The sequence below is a fragment of the Acipenser ruthenus genome, chromosome 4 (genome assembly GCF_902713425.1).
Source record: "Acipenser ruthenus chromosome 4, fAciRut3.2 maternal haplotype, whole genome shotgun sequence".
NCBI lineage: Eukaryota > Metazoa > Chordata > Actinopteri > Acipenseriformes > Acipenseridae > Acipenser > Acipenser ruthenus.
The window spans coordinates 37,098,396-37,120,682 of NC_081192.1; the positions used below are offsets into that span (position 1 = coordinate 37,098,396).

At 39.1% G+C, this 22,287-nt stretch overlaps 1 protein-coding gene across 5 annotated transcripts in view; it reads left to right on the top strand.

Annotated features, from left to right (window-relative positions):
• LOC117400435 (zinc finger protein 40-like) overlaps positions 1-20,778 on the top strand; it is a 100,630-nt gene extending 79,852 nt beyond the window's left edge. For 4 of the 5 annotated variants that reach the window (XM_034000403.3, XM_034000402.3, XM_034000407.3 and 1 more), the window contains 3 exons: positions 2,293-2,394; positions 16,396-16,904; positions 17,829-20,777. In XM_034000403.3, coding sequence (XP_033856294.3) covers positions 2,293-2,394; positions 16,396-16,904; positions 17,829-19,037 — 1,820 coding nt within the window. In that variant the 3' untranslated portion in view covers positions 19,038-20,777. Of the gene's footprint in view, positions 1-2,292; positions 2,395-16,395; positions 16,905-17,828 lie in introns of all 5 variants that reach the window. The other variant, XM_034000406.3, reaches the window with a different exon arrangement.
• Positions 20,779-22,287: the final 1,509 nt, after the last annotated feature.

Sequence of the window (22,287 nt, forward strand, 5' to 3'; positions counted from 1 at the left end):
ACATACAGTACTATAGTAATATGAAAATTCATTAACCTAATTCCATTAACTTGTAGCTTTGGGTTTTCAAAAAATAAACAAAACTTGAAGCAGGGCTGCAGAATAGTTGCGCACACGCACACAATGTGAGCCAAAGGATTTGGTTGGGACCCTAAGATTTTCTTGTAGCTATAATTTTTTGGTAGCTGACAGGAACATTCTCATGTCAGCATCAGCATCAGTTGCTGCCAGAAAACCCCTTCTTAGCATTTCTTTTTTTTTGCACAGCTAATCGAATCTCTTATCAGATTCAAAGGGACATGGAAATATTAAGCCTAGCCTATAACTTTTCTATTTTGTTAATTCTAAATGTATAATTATTTGGTTTGGAATTTCTAGTAGGCCTATGTTTGGAGTCTGGATCCTGAGCAGTAGCCAGTAGTTTCAAGTGGTGTGTTTGATTGACTTGTCAGTTCCCAAGGGTGGAGTTTCTACTGTAATTGAGGTCCTGTTTTACAACAAATTGAGTGTACTGTTCTGTGATTTATATACTGTACTATACCAGGAACCTGTCCTTGTTTAGTTGCATTCACTATAAAAAAAATAAATAAAAAAAAACTTGAACATTACAAGTGGCCTAAAGTCAGATTTAAGACTATGAGATGATGAACAAAAACAATTAGTTGTCAATCATTTTACTTCAGATAGAGATAAAGGGTCTGATTTAGGGTGTTCATGATGTGATTTATGGTGTTCTGTGCAAAGGCTTGCTGCATGGTTTAGTGGTGGCCTGTCTGTTCAAGGCCCTGATCAGCTTGTTGTTAATAGAAAATGATGGAGAAAAGAGTAACCCAATGCGATTAAATAGCAAGAACAGTTCATAGTCAAAGGACCTGTTTGCAAACGATTCCATGATAAATACAAGCAGAGTCTCTCTGTAAGTATCTGTAATTGGTGCTATTTTTATATCCTTTGGAAATTGTTTGCCAATTCATATTTGGCTTTCTAGATGTTGGTCAGAAAACAATACTTTACAATACAACTATAAAGTATTAATAACTTTTGAAATTTAAAATGAACAATGGTTCAATGTATAATATTAGTTCATAGTTGTAGAATTTGTATGTATTCTTTTTATTAATAAATACTGTACTTTCAGTTAAATCGAACATGAGAAGTAGTGAATATTGTATCCGGTGATCTTGTTTTTTTGAGATTTTTGCATTATATAAGAGTGTAGATTTTATATCTTTCCTGTCCAACCAGTGCATGTGCTTTTCATAAACAGTAGTGCATGTAAAACTAGGATCAGTTTTAATAAAAAAGAAGTAAAGCTGGCTCCCATTGAGACATGTTTTTTACTCTTCATACCAGAGAATTAGAATGTAAAGCAAAACTTGATAAATTAGGAATTATTCGTTTATTTAAAAATGTAATCTAAAAATGTGGGCTAAATGTCTAGGCAGATCAATTTTAAAAGCTCCCAAAAGTATTTGACTTTTGAGGGCAGTAATAATAGTATTCGGTTTGCTTTGAAATGTATTTTATACATTCTCCTAAATTCCTTATAGTAGTTGCAGTTATATAGAAGAATCTCAAATGGAGTTTGTTTTATTAAAATGTAAGGGTGAATACATGTTTTTGTATAGTTGGAAAAATACTACTGCTGTCACAAAATGTCTAGTAACCGAGAAAACCAGGGCCTATATTTATCATTCGTACATGCACAAGTTTTCTCTTCTAAACTGTGCGCACGCACATTCAAACAGAGTATGTGATTTATCAGCACAGGAGTTTGTGTGAGTGTTTGTAGACTCGCGTACAGTCTGGACCATGCTTACAATCGTTTCCTTGTGTCAAATGGTACTGCAAGATAAGATTAAATCAGCTAAAGATCGGCAATTGGGCAATATGTAAAATAATAATGTTCTCATTAGGTATTATGTATTGCTGAAATTGCGATGTTTGTCGCATATAATTCTTTCATATATTGTTGCGGATATATTAATAATATTATTGTTATTAATGTTTTTGTGACTCCCTTGTTTCAGGTTTACACTGGTATGTAAGCTATTAAAGAATCTTTTTTTTTGTTCTATAACTTTGCATTTGGTAATACATCAAAATTGATAAATCAGAATTTCTGAACTTCATGTGTACAAACAAATCAAGTCATTTATTCACGCACAAATGATAAATATAGGCCCAATATAACCAGTTATATTTCCAGAGAAGTGGTCCATTGTCAAAGGTCATTCTTGACCCAGCATGGCAAGTGTTATAATCTAGCATTTTATTCTTTTACAATCAAAGGTAACTTGACGAAGCATATGAAATCCAAGGCACATAGCAAGAAATGTATGGATATGGGTGTCTCAGTGGGCCTGATAGAAGATCAAGACACAGAAGAATCAGGTAGGCTTTCTGTTGTTTTTAAAATGACATCTACAATATAAAGAATTCTCAAGTATATTTAATATTCTGATACATAAAGGTAAAGACTGGGTATTATTTTTAAATAGAATACACTTTAAAACACTAAAGGTATAATGTTACCTGTGACTACTGTCAACTGTGCAAAGGCCATCATGTCATTTGTACTGTACTCTTGAATAATTTTACTCGGCTGTATTTAAGCCAAATGGTTGTGTTATGAGAACACTCTTCTTTAATGTAAATAAATATAAAATAATAAAATAAAAATGGCAAAAAATGTTGGATGAATCAAAACTATACGCATTTTATTATGTAAAGTTTGTTGTATTATAGCCATAGTTATCTGCTTTTCTCTCATTGCTTCTCTGCACATATTACACGCTATAGTCTGCCAGTACCCTTGTTTACCAAGTGCTTCATACACCAGCACCTATGTGGTCTCCTTGCTGGGGTAGTAGCAGCTGCAAGGCTCCCCACAGATTCTCCCTGTCATTGCCTGATTCCATAATAGCAGTTCCTACAATGCTTGATGGTGAGAAGCCAGCTGGCTTTGTTTTTGTTTTTTTTTATTATTATTTCATTTTATTTCTCATCCATTGGGCGGTTGACCCATCTCTTGGCAAGTTCAGATCCCACTCTTGCCAAGTTGATTGTTTATGGTTTTCAGTTTTTTGAGTATGATGCTCTTTACGTTTAAATGTATATTCTTATTAATATGTCTATTAAAAAATAATAATAAAAAAAAGATCCTTTTCAGTGGTAAAAGCCAGAGGCGTTATTTGGTTAAACCGTGAAATCATGAGCCTTGTTTAATAGAATAATGTATATTGTGCTTTACATGTTGTTATTTTGCCCCATGAGTGCTTTTGATATATTGGCTCCATTCCTCAAATGTATCCTAGAAAAAAATGTATAAAAGTGTATCTTGCAGCTGATTTATTGCAATGTGTGGGAGTTTTAAAATAATGATAATGATGGTTGATAGTTTTGTTTATTGGAATAGCAATTAAGGGTAAGGTTGATTGATGCTTTCTCAGCCTGCAGCCTATGGGTAGACAAAAGTAAATCAGCTAGACTTTGTACCTAAATACTGCTGGGAGAATGACTCGCATCCATTAAATATTTACAACTCAGTACTATTTAAAATACTAACACAATGGCGCTTTTAACCTTTGTGTCAAGCTTGATGTTCTTTCTATTAAAGACAAAAATCTATGAAACACTAAAACGCTTTTGGATTATACAGGAAAATATATTCATGCAATTTAATTGTAAAACAGCAGTCGCAGTGAAACTTGAATAAATGGGATCACAGAATTCTTCTTTTGGGTCCCCGAGTGGCTCATCTGGTAAAAAGCGCAGCCACGTGGTTTGCAGGGTGAAGTGCAGGTTCGCATACTGGCTGTGTGGCGTCGTCTGTCTTTGTTGGGGATTCCGAAGGGAGCGTCGCATTGGCTCTGGTGCTCCCGTGGGTAAGGGAGGCATAACCGACAGGGACTGTTTCTCCTCATCGTGCCACAGCAAACCATATTGGCCAGGCGTCCAGTGAACTCAGAGCAGACACCTGCAGGACTGGCCTTTGTCCTGCAGAGGCCGGTAGCTCGCTGACATCCTCTCTCAAGTTCCTGGGTTTAAAAGAGGAAGCTAGCTTGGTTGTGAGATCAGAGGATGCCCACTGAACTTTCAGATCTCTTGAGCTGTGTGAGGAATTGCTGCTGTGAAAAGAAAAAAAAAATTGGAAGTTCCAGATTGGGGAGAAAATCAGAGGGTAAAATAACTGGGCGCATTTGTTTAATAAAAAATTTTAAAAACATACAAAAAATAAATTACATTGTAGCTGCAGCAAACTGTTTGGCCGAAGGGACTAAAGCCGGGTACCTGGTGGCTGCATTGAAGAGGTGGTGCTGGGGGTTCTATTGGACCTAGATACGGAGGGGCAGCAAGATTATCCAGACCCTGACAGCAGCCCTCAGCTGACAGTCTGGGACTGTGGAGCTAGAGGCGGGGCTGAAGCAGAGGCTTAAGAGCAGGCGTCTGGCTCCAGGGGAGTAACTCAGCGGCTGACATTTGCTACCTCGCCCAGAAAATATATGCATTCCCCCCAAGAGGTGCGCAGTGACCTGGCAATGGGAGTCTTCATCTGGGGTCTGTCACCCACTGAGCGCCAGTGCCAGGTGCGGCTAGCAGGACCAGCCAACCTCTCGAGCAGGTTTTAACCATAGCTGAGCTGGGTGAAACCGTGCTAGAGGTAACCGCACGGCACCTTTTGAAGAGCACTTCGCAAATTGCCAGGCCCTTGCACCGGATCACAGAGAAGGGAAGCCGGTGGGAGGCCCTCACCAAGGCATCAGTCTTGGCCTTCCTCTACCCCCAGAGACGCTTCATCCTAGATACGTATAACAGCAACATGGGGATCAGGGCGGTGCAGCCCAGGAGGGCCCCCGACGGAGAACAGAGTTGGTGGCTTACTACTGCCACGCTCTCAGCAAGGCCAAAAGCTTCTCTCTGTAGTCCAGGCCATACAGCACAATAAATTTAATTTATTCTGTTTTTGTAAGTCTTGCATAAACCGTACTGTGCAGGTATTGAATACAGTAGTACTTTTTGTTTAAAATTTTGCATCAAATTCAATTTTAGGTTTTAAATGTAATCACTATGGGTAAATTGCAACATACCACATACTTAGACTATTATCTTGGTACTAAATTCAGGTCTGGTTCAACCCCAGTTTAACCATTAAATTGGTCTACATTATACTGTCTTCTCAGTACAGTCGGCGCCGCTGTATCGGTACGCCTCGGGAGAAGTAAAAATATCCCGAATAAGCGGCTGTCACAATTAAGCGAGAGGCATTTGAGATGACATTAGTTACACTTTTTTTGTTGTTGTTTCTAAATGAAAATAATAAAATCACATCAGGATTAAATGTTAAATACATAATTAAAAATACGAGTCAATTGTTTTTTGTTTGTTTTTTTTATTCCTAAACAAAATGAATCACTGTTTTTTTTCTACATGAAATAAAAAAAAAAATGAAATCGCATCTTATCACAAAGAGAGGCACCTGCAATGTTGACAGGGCAACTTTTTTTGCGACAGCAGCATGAGAAACCACAAGGGACTTCAGCTCCTTCAAGAGTTCAATGTGGTTTACTCAGTTTACGCAAGTCACAGCGTAATTATCAAGTACTCTCTGCACAGTGCTACGCGAAACTGGCTAGCTCTGAAAAGCGATCTCCATTCATCATTTGAAAATACTGTATCCCAATTAAACGACACAAATAGCATTGGGAAGAACCGTCTGCCATTAAAGCGGACATCCCGATTATCAGTATCCCGATTAGGCAGTGCCGTGATAAGCTAACAATGTGCACCCTATGGACTGGGTTGGAAATATAACAATATATTGGATCCAAGGTGATATCTTGTTAAAAAAAAATATATATATATATATATAGTATTTAATTAATTGAAATATACTATATATACTAGGTCAAGCGATTAAAAAAAAGTAATCATGATAAAAATGTTTTATCTTAATCTTGGTTTTAATCGCACATTTCATTGATACAATTACTGAATATATCTCATTCATTTGTTTAATTACTGATGCTGTATGGTTCAGTGGTTAAAGAAAAGGGCTTGTAACCAGGAGGTCCCCGGTTCAAATCCCACCTCAGCCACTGCCTCATTGTGTGACCCTGAGCAAGTCACTTAACCTCCTTGTGCTCCGTCTTTCGGGTGAGACGTAGTTGTAAGTGACTGCAGCTGATGCATAGTTCACACACCCTAGTTTGTGTAAGTCGCCTTGGATAAAGGCGTCTGCTAAATAAACAAATAATAATATTATTATTATTATTATTATTATTATTATTATTATTATTATTAAGTTCTTCTTATTACCTATAAGGCCTTACATGGTCTTGGACCTTCTTATCTTCAAGATCTGCTGGCCTCATATGTCCCTGGTCGTTACCCAAGATCAGAAAATGCTAATCTGACAGTCTGTAAAATTCATTTGAACTCGGAGCCAGGGCAATGCCTCTCGTCTTTGGAACTTGCTCCCGATTGAATCTTTTAAGTCCTGTCTGAAAACTTATTTGTTTGGTTCTGTTTATTTGTAGCTGGATTATATATTAGACACAGGATTTTTTAAATTTATTTTGTAAAGCGCACTGGAATTCTTGCATGAAGTGAAATTATATAAGTGACATTTGTATAGTATTATTATTTGTTGTTGTTGTTGTTGTTGTTGTTGTTATCCAAAAAACAACCCAGCATAAAAAAATTTAAAAAAAAAAACTTTTAGCCTATTTCTGGATTAATATTGTTGCCCCTTTTATAGTTTTATATTTATTTACATAGAATTAAATTCCAGCATTTGCTGTTAAATAGTTTGAACCAACTGCTAAATCATAGTGGTGGAGTTATATATATATATATATATATATATATAATTTGTTTATGATAATAATTATCATTTTATTAAAAAAATGATAGCAGCCATTAGAAAGATCATAGGCATTTCTCTCTGTTTCATTTTGTTGTGCTGGCTTGATGGCATATTATAGAACACTTTATTTGACAAACCATATATACAGTTAAAAAACTGTATATATAAACACACACACGTGTACATTATTATACATGACTATATTATTTCTTTTGGCAACACACTATTTGTCAGGTTGAGATGAACTGCTAAGTTTTCAGGTACCGGTAATGTATAGACTGTCAGCATTAATATATACCAATATTTACTGATATGGGAATACATATTGTGGCTGAGGAGGGGGAAGAGCCAGAGGCACCTGGTTCAAATTTAATTTAATGAAGCCCTGTATAAAAGGGAGGGGGAGGGCAGGCACCCACCCTGCAGTGAGCCAGGCTGAGTAAAGCTGTGTGTATCAAGTGAGGTACTGTAAATCTGTGTGTGTGTGTGTGTGTGTGTGTGTTTGTTTTAACCCTGTAGACGGTGTAAAGACAAGTGTTTGTTTGTTTTTGTTTTTTAACTGGTAAACGGCGTCTCTGTCCAGTTTGTTTGGTTTTAGATGTTAACGTTATTTGTTTATTATTTAGTTATTTGTATTGTTTATCTGGGGGGTATAAAGAGCTTTTTTAAAAAAAATTGCTAATATTAGAATACAGCTGGTGCTTGGGCTATGGGATTTGTTTTCTTTCCTTACGACAGTCTCTTGCAAACTATGTGGGGGAAGGATTTTTTTTTTTTTTACAGCTTATACTTTGCTTCCCATCTAATTAGTTACCTAGAGCCCTGCACCACTGTTGTGGGCGAGTGACAGGGATGAAAATGGTCCCATTACACCCACGCTGCTTCCATACAAGAGAATATGACAAATCGCCTCTGAGAATTTCTCCGGCAATCTATAAAATTGTTTTTTTCTGTTTCTGTTCCTTGTGTGATGGCAGCAAATATAGCTCCCAGACCTTTCTCAATTAATGAATGTGCCCAGTACACATTGCCTAACTGCGACAAACTTACTAATGATAATATCTTCATTTAGTTAATCTCTTTCTCTGCACCAATTTTGATTAGCTGTATTAGTCATACTTGTAATACGCGAAAGCATCCCTTTTCCCTGGCCAAATTCCTCTCTGTAAACTCTCCAGGCCCTACCTGTAAATGTACATCCCCTACTTACACACAGGGCTACACAGTATTACAGTGTTTCTTTTAAATCCCACTTCATTCTGTGGTCGGTAAGACTTGGATGGAGCAGTTGTTGCATCCTTCCTCCTGAGATTTGTAAACCAAGCGGTGCTGCTGGCTGTGTTTCTGAGATGTTGGAAAGCTCTTCCTGTAGTGGGTGATGGATCATTTCAAGGTCCTGTTGTAGTTGATATCATGACACAGCATCTGTTGTGTTATTCTAGTGTTGTTGGAGTACATTCATTAAACAATTCTGAGTGTCCCACATGTCATTCAGTGAAACCCCGCCTATGGCTTATTCTTTTGAGGCTGGAAGAGAAAGCATTTCTGAAACTTTTTATCATAGCAACACAGGCAGTGAAGTGGTAATGCTGAATGATAGAAATTGGCTGCTAAACACGTACTGTATGGGAGATATTTACATAAAGTAACAGAAGACAAATGTTGCTGTGTGATTTGTTCAATTTAGTCATGGAGTCCTGACATTTACTTCAGTTCCAGCAATCCAAGGTTTTGATGCTTGTTTGTGAGGTAATAGTAGGGGGAGAACAGCTGTATTTCAGATACATATTTGGTGCATTTAAATCAATGTTATGATGTCTGAGCAGATTGTTGGGCTGTTTGAGCACTGCCACTTGAGCAATTTCTTCACATGTAGAATTTGTTGGTTTTTTCTTGTATGCCATTTAAAGAAATATTTATAGATATATTTAACAATTTATATTAATTACCTTTCATAGGCATACATATGTTCATGAAGTGATATTGCTGATTTTTACTGCTCTACAACCAAACTGTAATATAGTGGTTCAGCTGATCTTCTTTTCTTGGCTCACCCAAACACTGACATCATAAATACATTTTCTTTTGTTAAATAAATAATTTCTCCCCCATGCGTCTGTGCTTCATATCCAATGGAAGTGTGTACTTTCAAACCACTGGAGGGTGGCAAAGAGTATTCTTTGATATCACTCCATGAGCTATCATTTTGCAGTTAAAATGTTAATTTTGAATTTTGACAATGAATCCTTTAACAGTTATTCCTTATTTAAATATTTCTAAGCAAGAACTATTGGATAGTAGTATGAGGAGTGGAGAAAATCAGAATTAACACTAGAGTGAGATTGTAGTCTTGAGTCCAAGTCCACAAGATTATTGTATGTTAAAAAAAAAAAAAAAAAAGTTAATTGCCTGGGATTTAATTTTATAATACAGTATAAGATACACTATTTTTGCAACATGTGATACCTGTGTGAGGTAATGTTAGAAAAAGATAAAATAATAATCTAGCTTTGTCCTTGTCCTTGATTACACGTGCCAGATTGTGCCGCTCCAATTTAATCAAATAATTCTCTCTTTCCATGTTTCGCAAAAGCACCTGTTGTATTCAATAAATCATTGGTACCTTGAGACCATCTACTGTGATTAATTAAAATTAATAATTGCGAAAGGTAAAGCCCCCTAGAAGACATTTCAATAACTTAAATAACGTTGTATTACAGAAAATGTATAGCAGTTACAGAATTACAGTACTACACATTGACATATGAAAAATACCCACAGGATCAACACCTCTTAGATGTTACTATATTGAACTAAATTTAGAATATCTGAAACTAGTCAGAATTAATATTTTTATTCAATGTTCCCGTAGTGTATATGAGCTGTTTTAAAAGGGAAAATAGGTTTGAGGGATGAGTCCCACTGTGCATATCGAAGGCTGGGGCATTATAAGTAACTCCTCCTGGCCCCTTGTTTTTGCGGAAGAAAATTAAGAAACCATAATTTATGAGCTGCATTCTTTCACAGTCAGTCCTGTGAGACCAGGAATAAGTGGCACTTCTTAAAGTCTGTACAGTACGGGCTGCATTTTGATCACAGCGCAAATGCGAGTGCAAGCGCAAACGGCGTTTGCCCCTGATTCTGTGGTGCATAAATAGAGCAAAGATGTAAAAAAAAAAAACCCCACTGCGCTGAAATGGTATTCTGAAGACATGACTTGCATCGTTATAGAGCGCCTGCCCCATCCCCACGGGTTGGCGTTAATTTCGGGGCATGGTATCATAAACATATGATCACATTACTCCCTGTCTTGCCCAGCTGCACTGGCTACCTGTGAAGTTCAGGATTACTTTCAGAATTCTCCTGCTTGCCTACAAGGCCCATCATCACACAGGTCCAGAGTATCTCTCCAAACTGCTGACCCGCTATGTCCCTGCACACAAGCAGAGGTCCTCTGACTCTGGCCTGCTTATTATACCCAAGCAAAAGTGCACCGCACTCGAGAGAGTGCTCTTTTAGCTTCATGGCCCTGACTGGAACTCTCTCCCAGCTTTAGTGTGTGCAGCTCCCACAGTCGCTCGCTTCAAATCAACTCTCCTAAGACCAACTTGTTCTCTCTTGCTTTCAATGCTCTTTTTAAGCCTGAAATCTGTTAGCTGTTGTCTAAATTGCTATTTCAGATTTTTCACTCCATCTTATTCGTATGATTCTGTATGTCACACACATCCACAATGTTTAGAATTCACATCCTAGCCCTGTATTTAATGTAATATGCCTGTAGTTAATGTATTTGCATTGTTTTTACTGTTTGTATTTAATGTACTATGCCCTGTTTTTCACTGTATTTAATGTATTATGCATTGTTTTTTTTACTGTATCTTGTAAAGCGCTTTGTGATGTTGGTCCACTATGAAAGGCACTATATAAAATGAAGATTGATTGATTGATATTCACTGAAGCGATTCTAATGCGCAATGGGGTCCCAAACAGACAATTGAGCACTGCGTTAAGACCTGCTGAAACCAGGTTTATTTAGTGGCGCAATCAGGAACTTTTGAACACACTATAAAACAATTGAACACACTATAAAAAGCAAAGTTGTCCTAAGTAGCAACTGCTTGCGCCTGGACTGACATAGAAAGAGAAAATCCAAGAAAGAAAAGAAAAAAAGAACCCAAGATGAAAAAACAACAAAATGTAAGAAACTAGCAATATTATTCGTAAATTAATAATAAACAAATATATGCATTTTAAAAAGTCCTCTTTTGCAGATACAGTGGAGTACTACATTTATTTTCATGAGGACTGTAGCAATTTATTTTCATGGCAATTATTACAAGTGAAAATATTTACATACAGTATATGGAGAGCAGGATAACAGGAGTGCCACTTCTGTATCTGTATGTGTATGTCTGTCCTTTCTTTCCTTGGTTGTTGCTAGTGCTATGTGCGTGTGCGTGTATCATGTGCAACTTTAAACGAGTTAACTGCTGTGTAAAATTGACACAATGTATTTGCTTTGTTTCCGTGATTGAAATAAGTCACTACTATCGGCAGACCTGAAACAAGATATCGGTTTGGTTGCCTGATAATGTACGAGCTTAACTAGTTTGAAACATTATAACGAATTAGAAAATGGATCCACACAAAAATGCTTAAATACACCTATACAATATTTGCCTGCTTGTTGAAAGTCTCCGTTTTTGTAGTGCACACGCCCTCTGAATGGTGTCTGCCAATGTAAGATATTCTGCTTCCTCGCTTTGCTATCTATCTATTTAAGTTTAGTATAGCAAGTAAATTAAAAAAATTAATAATCAGAAAGTGTTTGCTGTCAGTGTCAATACAGTAACCACAATACTATAGCAACTAGTCTCCGGTTTGAATGACGAGTTGAAATCAATCAATTGCACGCAGTCCGATTTAGGCTGTGATTGGCATATGGATATGGTTTGAAATCAGGCAGCCAAAAACCAAACACCCTCTTTAGCTCCTGTCAGTAATAAGGATCAAAGGGAAATAATTTGGTGAGATTAGTTTGTTCACAAGTATCAGCAGCTGCACAGTTCCAAAAAAAATGGGAAACACAAATGTTAACGATGTTACTCTCATCATTGACAACAGTAAAGCCCCCGCTCTTTGAGTTGTCTGATTTAGTTTTTAGTTTTATTCTGTGATTTATGCACTGTATTCTTCCTAGCGATGAAAACAGCCCTGGTTTCTTCATTGCTAAACTATCATTATCTATATTATATTATTAGATTTTATATCACTATCTGTGTTACGGTATGGGATCCGCCCCTTTTTTCGGCTTCTCTCGGCTCTATCGGTCTCACTCGGCCATTGAATGGTTTTCTTGGCTTTTTCCAAAAAAAAAAACGACTAGAAACCTGTGCTTTACGTCTTTTTGATGATGTCGAACAGGGTCCGACATCGGACCGGAAACGGAAAATTGTAATGTAGGACCTGGTCTGACATACGACTGCAAAGAGTTAATACTTCCTGAACCTTATCCAAGTGGGTTTCCCAGTCGATGCTATGTATGACTACATCATCTAGGTAAGCATCAGCATACTCTTTGTGAGGCCTCAACAATCTGTCCATCATTCTCTGGAATGTGGCCGGTGCCCTGTGTAACCAAAATAGCAAAACAATATATTGAAATAAGCCTTCAGGAGTCGAGAAAGCTTTTCCTTAACGCATTGTTAGGGGAACCTGCCAATAACCTTTAGTTAAATTGATTGTAGTAATGTAACGAGCAGTCCCCAACCTACCTATCAGCTCATCAACCCTGGGCATCAGGTATGCATCAAACTTTGAGATGTTGTTTAATTTTCGGTGATCGTTACAAAACCGTATCGACCCATCAGGCTTAAGAACTAGAACTGTGGGGCTTGACCACTCATGACAACATTGTTTTATAACACCCAGTTCTAACATGTTCTTTACCTCTTTGGGTTCTGACAATTTACCACCAGGAAAGTTAGTTGTTTCCAGGGCTACCAATGATTTCTTACCTTTCCATGCTTTCAGCAAATTGATGTGGTATATTTGCTCGGGATTTCTTATCCCTGATTTCCTCACCTTATAGCTTACTTCCCCATTTTTTTTTCAATTACCTCTTATGGCCCATGGGCAGCAGTCTGGAGTAGTGGGGCAGCAGTGTGGAGTAGTGGTTAGGGCTCTGGACTCTTGACTGGAGGGTCGTGGGTTCAATCCCAGGTGGGGGACACTGCTGCTGTACCCTTGACTTTACCTAGATTGCTCTAGTAAAAACCCAACTGTATAAATGGGTAATTGTATGTAAAAATAATGTGATATCTTGTAACAATTGTAAGTTGCCCTGGATAAGGGCGTCTGCTAAGAAATAAATAATAATAATAATGTAGCCAGAAATTTGCTTTCATCCATGCAAACTAAAACTAACGCCCGGTCTCCCGACTGGAACACCTGACCCTGGCAGACTGATTTATAGGAGTTTCTTTGAGCCTCCTGAGCCTGTCTCATATGCTCCCTGACAATTGGCATAACTGACATAATACGCTTTTTCATCTGGGTCACATGTTCAGCAACACTACGGAAAGGGGTAGTCTCTTGTTCTCAGGTTTCTTTAGCAATATTTAGCAAACCTCTAGGGTGCCTTCCATACACTAATTCAAAGGGGGAAAAACCGATGTAACTGTGGTACCTATATAGTCCTCTCGAATCGAATGAACTGAAGCATTGACTCTGTACAGTGACACAGATCAACTCCACCTTCTTCCCCACATCGATTGGCTGCCAGTGTCACAGACTGCAGAGGGAGGCATCGTTGAAATGAGAGACACTTCAAACATTTTGTTTGCAACGAATACTGCCTGACACTATTCGGCCATTACTAATATTAGGAAGAAGACCATTATTCGTGCATATCCGAATACTCTTAGTCCGTAACCATAACAGAGATTGCTCGGCTACATCCCCTGTCACACCCCCTTTGGTAGCGAGTGCAATTACGTCTCCTCCAATCCATGACTGACACATCATACTGCATACTGCGTACAGTATACTGCAGTAAGGCGCTGACTTCTAGTATTGTGGCTTTGCCCCCTTTTTGGATGGCCGACTTCCGACTGACCCTGGAATGAACTGCCAAACCATCCAGTCCGGGGTACACTGTTCCTGTTATATTGTGCCCTTACATGTTGGGAGGGAGATCGTTGACTCGGATTCATTCGCTCTCTGTCACATTAATCAACAGATCAAAAACACAAAAGACAAAATCCTAGCTCACTTTTAACTAAACAATAATATTAGCACTATCTAATAGGCTAAACTGTTTACAGACCACCAAAAAAGTACAAAGTTATTTCCAGTACACACAGTACTTTAAGGTTTATTTTCCTTCATCCAGTCACTTATAGGCCTCAGCCTTACCATGGTCCCTGTGCACAAGGTTTCCTTTCCTTTTATACAGGGGGTAAGTGTATACAGATACAGGTACTGGTAATTGATCAGCCCACAGTCAGCGCAATGCACGCTGGGGAATGTAGTCCTGATTCCCTGGTTTAAAGTCAGGACTACATTTTCCTCTATCCAGCTTCAAAGGGAAACATGCCTCGCAAAATTCCTGGGCTAACATAAATTCCATCAATTATTTTACCCTTTACTTTACCATTTAGCTGGATTATATATTGGACACAGGATTTTTTTTATATTTCTTTTGTAAAGCACCCTGGAATGCTTACATGAAGAGTGCTATATAAGTGAAATTTGTATTATTATTATTATTATTATTATTATTATTATTATTATTATCCATCAACAGTCGAAAGCACCTTTGACCATTGTTCCGTAGTCCATTTTCTGTGTTCTTGTGCATATTTTATCCTTTTAGTCTTGTTCCCCTTTCTTAACAGAAGTATTCTTACTGCAACAGATCCTTTAAGTCCTGATTTCAAGAGTGACCTTCATTAATGGTTATATGTTAGATGTTAGCATGTTTGCCTAGCACGCCAATGATCAGTGGATCGAAAACTGGTGAAACCTTTTTTTAATATTAATTATACTTTTGTACTAACATAATTTATTATTTTTTTTTCATGAGTGTAGACATCCAAAATGCTAACATGTATTACATTTTATATATTAAATATTTTAATGGTTATAGTAAAATTTAAACGTCCTCGCTTGAAAACGACCTGTTATGTTTTTACATTATTATTTTTTTTTGTTTTTTTTGGATTGAGACAAAAAAAAGTCTAGATTAACATAATTTTGATGTTTTATTTAACATCATGTAATCAAAGAAACTATGGAACAATATCATAAAAGTCTACTGGAAGCCATAATAGTTACAGTAGTATTTAAGGCATGTTGGATTTCGAAATGTCACATTTTTAAATGTCACATTTTTTGTCAAGTATGGAAAACTACAAAGCAGTATGTAATTCTATGTTAACGTAGCATTATTCCACAGGCTTCATTCAACTCCATGAAGCAAAATGATTACATGCAATACTGGCAAAGTATAATGGAGTAGCCTCGATTTACAATGGTCTGTACTGTATAGCGAGATGTTTTTATATATTTGACCCATAATATTAATGTTATAGTTTATTACATATGATGTAACTACTGTTCGGAACTTTTTGTCTAAAGAAAATCTCCACAATGCACACACAGCATCCCCAATCACTGTCAGCCAAAAGGCTCAAATCTGTTCTACATGGAACAAGCTGAATGTGTCAGAGTCATCCTGCCCCATATTCAATGCCATTACTGATGGTAATATATGACAGATGATCAAAATTCAGTATTTAAAAAAAATAAAAAATAAAAAAACATGCTTTTGGGATATTAATTTGTTAAGTTTGTTCATGGAATGATGTTTTTCGCTTATGAGTTGTAACGAATGCATTTGTACTGTGGGCTAGGTTTTGACATGCACATGTTTTTTTTAGCTCATATCCCATCACGCCTTTCTTCTTAAAGGCGTACAGCCTCTATACATGAACCCCCAATACCTCTCACAAGCACCTGGGTACATATTTTTACAATACTACTACAAAAGGAATACGCTTTATTTGTTTATTTATTTTGGTGCATATGTGTAGCTATTATGTACTACCATGCATTCATTGTCACTATTTTTGCTTTGAAAATAATTGGCTATTTCTTTGAGAGTCATTTTAACGTTTTAGCCCCTCGAAGTGCTTAACACAGAAAAATCAACCTTCAACTCTCTGATTGGTTAAATGTTGTGTCAAGACGTAACACAGCTGTCATGTGGTTCCAAGATTTTTTTTTTCACCCAGCAACGCACAAGGGATCTAGTCTGCTAGAAGCTCAATCAATCATGATTGTTAAAGGCACAGTAGCATCTGCAAGACGGGCAGATCAGTTTTTTTCAGCTGGGCGGCGACAGCCACTTTACTGAAAAATATATACACACACACACACTAAAACTGGTGTTGCAGTTGCAGTTTTATGCAGTTGCAGTTTTAACCAGACAAAGAAATAACATCTCTACTTATTTTTTGTCACAGGAGATAGAGGGAGGTACAGATATGAGAGACAAGGCTCAGATGCAGAAGACTCGGAAGGTCCAGATGACGATGACAATGACAATGAAGAGGAGGATGAAGAAGACAGCCAGGCAGAATCTGTACTGTCTACCACCCCATCCGTCACAGCGAGCCCACAGCATCACCCCACAGGGAGCACCTACAGCGAATCCCTGAGCTACACCAGTGCTGAGGAGGACTTCGGGATTACAAGGGATACTGCAAGGCTGGAGACGGCTCTACTAGAAACTCTGCCCAAAGCACTACTGACCCAGATGACAGTTTCAAGTGCCACGTCAAGCAGTCCAGCAGATAGTTTATTATCCGAGAACCAGAAGGAGACCAGTACTTACGGTACAGCTGGAATACAAACAGAAGGGCTGTTGGTAACGAGTCCCAAGTCTCCCTGCCGTCAGATGTCAATAGATTACCCCGAGCCTGATGAAATCCTGTTGCCTTCTGCATTAAATAAAGTTAAAGAACAGCCAAAGGTAAGTTGTATAAATTGTGATATTTTGCTAATACATATTTAAAAAAATATATATATATATTAACTTGGTGCTTGAAGAGTTGCTTACAGTTAGAATTTGTAGTATATTTGTATGTATAAACTTGTGCCAGTTCTGGTGAACGTTAAAAATCATCAGATCTGTATGCTTGAACTCACACCCTGGTGTTATTTTGTTTCACAAACCTATATCTCTCTAATACTGTGCACATGTTATCAGTGTTATGTAAACCCTGCATTTTAGCTGAATAAATTTAAGTAATATATTTATTTTTTGTATTAAACTTTTAGAGATAAAAATGATATATTAAAATATAGACATACAGCTCCCACATACATACAGTATGTCACACTTTCTCATTCATTGTGACAGATGGTTGTAAATAGCGGAATGTTTTTAGATCACTGAATTTACTTAATTATCAATTTCTTTACAATTTTAGGAACTTGTATACAGATTTATTTACAGTCTATGCCCAATAGTTTCAGTTATGACATTGTCTGCTGAAATGAAAGACTTCATTGTACAATTGTGTTAAGGTATAGTGATACCCAATGGTCTGACAGATGCAGTTACTGGGAGTTTTTCATTTCTGCTTCATCATTTACATGGATTAGAAAGGTAATGTTCAAATAGAAAAAGTACACACCCATGTCCCCACACACCCCTGTTATAATGTATGTGTACAAATTTAAACCATTTGCCAGATCCCTCTTGTAAATAAAGTAGTAAAGCAGAGCAATTCACTACTTAAACTAGTATCCTTTCCTCCCATTTCTGCTACAAACTAAGGCAGTTTACTGGCAATGTGGTTTTGTCAATGTGGATTTTATTGTGTTTACTGTTTTTGAATTCTTAGGTTCTATGTAATGTATCATACTTTACTTTAATTTACTTTATTTTCAGGTGCCCTTGCCTGTTAGCCAGTCTTTTGAGTCAAGTGAAGTTGGTTTGCCTGTCGATCGCAGCACACAGACAACATTGCAGCCTGCCTCAGACTACTCAAGTTCATATGTATCAGAGTACCAGCCACAGCTGCAGCACCAGTTCCTCCCCCAGACTCAAATTCAATCTGCAGCCCATCAGACACACTTGTTCAGCCACCTTCCCATGCACTCCCAGCAGCCAGCCAGAATACCCTACAGCATGATTCCTGTTGGGGGAATCCAATTGGTGCCTGCAGGCTTGGCAGCCTACTCCACTTTCGTACCTATCCAGGCAGGGCCAGTACAGCTCACCATTCCTGCAGTAAGTGTCATTCACCGAACAGCAAGTCCACACAGTGAGAAGACCCCAGAAGGAGGACCCGGCACTACAAACCCAATGGGTGTGGCAGAACATGTGAATAGAGTCCTGCCTTGTATACCTATTGGCCAGGTCAATGTCTCTGGCTTACAATCACTCAGCACTCAAAGCCTGCAGCCTCTTCCAGCACTGGGCCTGGAGGCTGTCAACATTTTGGGGCTTACAAACTCAAATATTGCCCCCCAAATGCAACCTCAAGGCCTCACCTTAAATGCTTTAGGACTGCAGGTTCTGGCTGCAAACCCATCAACTCAAAGCAGCCACAGTCCACAGGCACACATGCCTGGTTTGCAGATACTGAACATAACATTACCCACTCTGATTCCATCAGTTAGTCCAATAACTGCAGAAGGCCAAGGATGGCCAGGAAATCCAACAACAAAAGTTGGTGAGGGAAGGCCTGAGCAGACACCTGTCCATCTTCCAGTATCTGTTAATATCAGTCCTGTAGGCTGTACAAAAACCCCACAAATATCACCCAGTGTGCAGTTGAAGGCTTTGGATCCTGTGATTTCTGGTAGACTGAACTGGCAGACAGATTGCAGAGACCAAGCAGATAGTGTTCAACGGATTGAAGTTGCATCACAACCTAAGGTCGGTCAAGAACCCATATCTGTTCATAGTACCAAAAACTCTCCCATTGAGCACTTTGTAAAGGGGAAAGAAGAAGACATTTCGAAGCAGCAGGCTTCAACATCATGCTCGTATGACCCATCTCAGAAGCGCTTAGGAGCATTGCGACATCGGAACATGGTTCAGTACAGCGATATGTCCAGTGATGATGAGGACAGACTTATAATAGAGACCTGATCGCTTGACTAAACTTTCTTTTTTTTTTTTTTTTTAATTCCTGTCACTTTGTGAAATTGATAACACTTTGAGGTTTGTATCCATGCAAACCATCCTTTCCTTGAAGCACATTTACTGAAATTTCATATTGTATGTGCAATCATAAACGATGACCAATCTGTACTTTTTTATTTTTCTTGTCAGCCCCAGCCATTTTTTTTGTATGTGTTGTATAGACAATTGTGCCTTTTTGGAGTTTCTTGTTTAGGAACCTGTAAATATTATAGAGAATATAAATCAAGTAGTTGCTTGTTTATTTAAAAAAAAAAAAAAAACATAGATTTATTTTACAAAGTGTAATGTCAAACATAAATATATCAAAAGAAAGTATATATGTTGCACTGAAAATGTAAATTTTGATGACCTTGGGGGCAGTGTTTGTGTACAGATGTAGTATGTGAAACTATTTATTGTATTCATCTTTTGACCATGAAACATGGGTCTGTTTTTTCCTTGTGTAAGAGAGTAGCTTTACATTTTAGTATCTCTCTGATAAATGGTATCAGTAAAACCTTGTTTACAGACAGCACTGATCATTGTGTCTCCTTTGTTGCATTAGCGTTCATGTTGCCAGTTGGACTGTTTTCTTTATTTCTGAGGTCATTCTTGACTAAGAGCTATTAGGTTGTACCTGCCTGAAATATGAGCTGTGGTTGATTGAAGTGAATTTAGATAGCATGTAAACTGGTCAGCGATTTTCAAGTCAGCTGTTTGGGCATGTCTCTTAGTTGGCTGTAGTGTTAAAATTAACGTTGTTTTTCCCTTGGCTAATCAGTTATTCTAGTGACGACCTGCTTGGATTGTGTTTTGCTGTTTGCACTCAGAAGGAAGAAACTAGCGATTTTGGTAAGTACAATTGAATGCTTGTTGCTGATGTAACTACATCAGCTGGTTGAAGGAATTTTCTAAAGTGTTCAGAGCTGTGGTTGATTGAAGTGAATTTAGATAGCGTGTAAACTGGACCAGCTGTAGAGCTGCAGGACAGCATAAATTGGCAAACAGTGTCTTAGAACGACAGCCGTTCTAAGCACCAGCTGTCCAAGGGCCACACGTCCAAGGGCAGTCTGAGCTGTGGCAGTCCGAGTGAGAACCTTTTCCAAATCTCTCCCAGTGGCTACTAGAGGCCTCATTCCAACTCTTAACATTAGCTGTACTTAAGGGTAGCAGTGTGGAGTAGTGGTTAGGGCTCTGGACTCTTGACCGGAGGGTCGTGGGCTCAATCCCAGGTGGGGACACTGCTGCTGTACCCTTGAGCAAGGTACTTTACCTAGATTGCTCCAGTAAAAAAACCAACTGTATAAATGGGTAATTGTATGTAAAAAAAAATAATGTGATATCTTGTAACAATTGTAAGTCGCCCTGGATAAGGGTGTCTGCTAAGAAATAAATAATAATAATAAATAATAAGTAACATTATAAAGGTGGTTTTGTTTTAATTAGGTGATCTGCTGTTTGTGATTAGTACCAGGTGAGTGCGGTTCAATTGAATAGAGGTTGATTTGTTATTTAGTTGGTTTCCACACAGTGTTTTGTAGTTGTGTGATCCCATTGAAGTGCAACCAAACTATTGTATCGCTTAAGTATTGTCTTTAGCGCAGTTTAGCATAATAGACAGCTAGCCTATTTGTGCGCCAGCACGAAGCTGCAGCCAACCGAATAGCATCTCTACCAAAGAGCCGGGAGTCTAGCTGTGGGAGTCCAGCAAGGAAAAACCTGCGAGGAGAGGCTGTTGGAGAAAATCCGAACCTAGCAGCGCTCTGGAAGACGCCAACTACTAGACAGGTCAGTACCCTCCCCCCACCACTCCTGCTCCCACTACTACTGTACCTATCTGTCTCACCTGTCCTGCTATGACTGTCTCTCACATCCCTGTTATTCTGTCCTCTCTGGACTGGTCTTCTCCTCTCTCCCTCCTAACTCTTTTCTGTCCCCTCTGAACTCTCCTCACTCTCTGTTTAACACCTTTGAATTTCACGCTGTCCAATAACCTCTCCCTGTCAACTCCTGCTAATTGTAATGTACTGTCCCCCTGGACCTCTCACTCACTTTCTCCTCTCCTCTCCCCCCTCTCTGTCTACCCCAACTGTCCTGTTAGATGATTTCAATATCCATCTCTCCAACCACACCCACTCTGTCGGATTCTTTCCTCTCCGTCTGGCCGTCTACTGGACCTCACCTTCTCCAGGGCCTGCTGCCCCTCCACCCTCTCTGTCACCCCTCTGGACCTCTCTGATCACTATTTCATCTCTTTTTCTCTGTCTCTCCCCTCTGTTCCTACTAACCCTACCCCCACTGTCACCTCCCTCCGTAAACTCTGCGCTCCCTCCCCCTCTGTCCTTGCCTCCACCGCTCTCTCTCACCTCCCTCCTATCGACTCCTTCTCCCAACTCTCTGTAGACTCTGCTACCTCCACCCTCTTCTCCTCCCTCACCTCCTCCCTAGACTCCCTCTGACCCCTCACCTTGTGACCTGAACGCCCCTTCCCTCCCCAACCCTGGCTCTCCTCTGTGCTCTGTGCGGCAAGAACAGAACTGTGCTCTGATGAAAAGAAATGGAAGAGAACCAAACTCCCTAACCACTCTCTGCTCCACCCTCTCCAATCTGGTTTCTGCTCTGCTCACTCCACTGAAACTGCTCTCCTGTCTGTCACTAACTCGCTAAACTCTGCCCGTGCTGCCTCTCTCTCCTCTGTCTTAATTCTCCTCGATCTCTCTGCTGCCTTTAACACTGGCGATCACTGTATTCTCCTATCCTGTCTCGCTGACCTGGGAATCTCTGGCACTTCTCTAGCCTGGTTCTCTTCCTACCTCTCTGACCACACCTACCAGGTAACCTGGCGCGGCTCAGCCTACCCTCTCAACAGGAGTCCCCCAAGGATCAGTCTTGGGTCCTCTCCTGTTCTCTCTCTACACCCGCTCCCTGGGCCCCCTCATTGCATTCTGTGGTTTCTCATAGCATTTCTATGCTGATGATGTTCAGATCTTCCTCTCCTTCCCCCCCCTCTGACCCCACCATCCCCTCATGTATCTCTACCTGTCTGTCTGCTATCTCCTCCTGGATGCACTCGCATCACCTCAAACTCAACCTCTCTAAATCTGACCTCCTTTTCTTCCCCTCCTCATCTTCCCCCTCCTCTGATCTCTCTATCTCCATTCCTCTGGAATCTACCACGCTCTCTCCCTCCTCCTCAGCCAAGAACCTCGGAGTAACC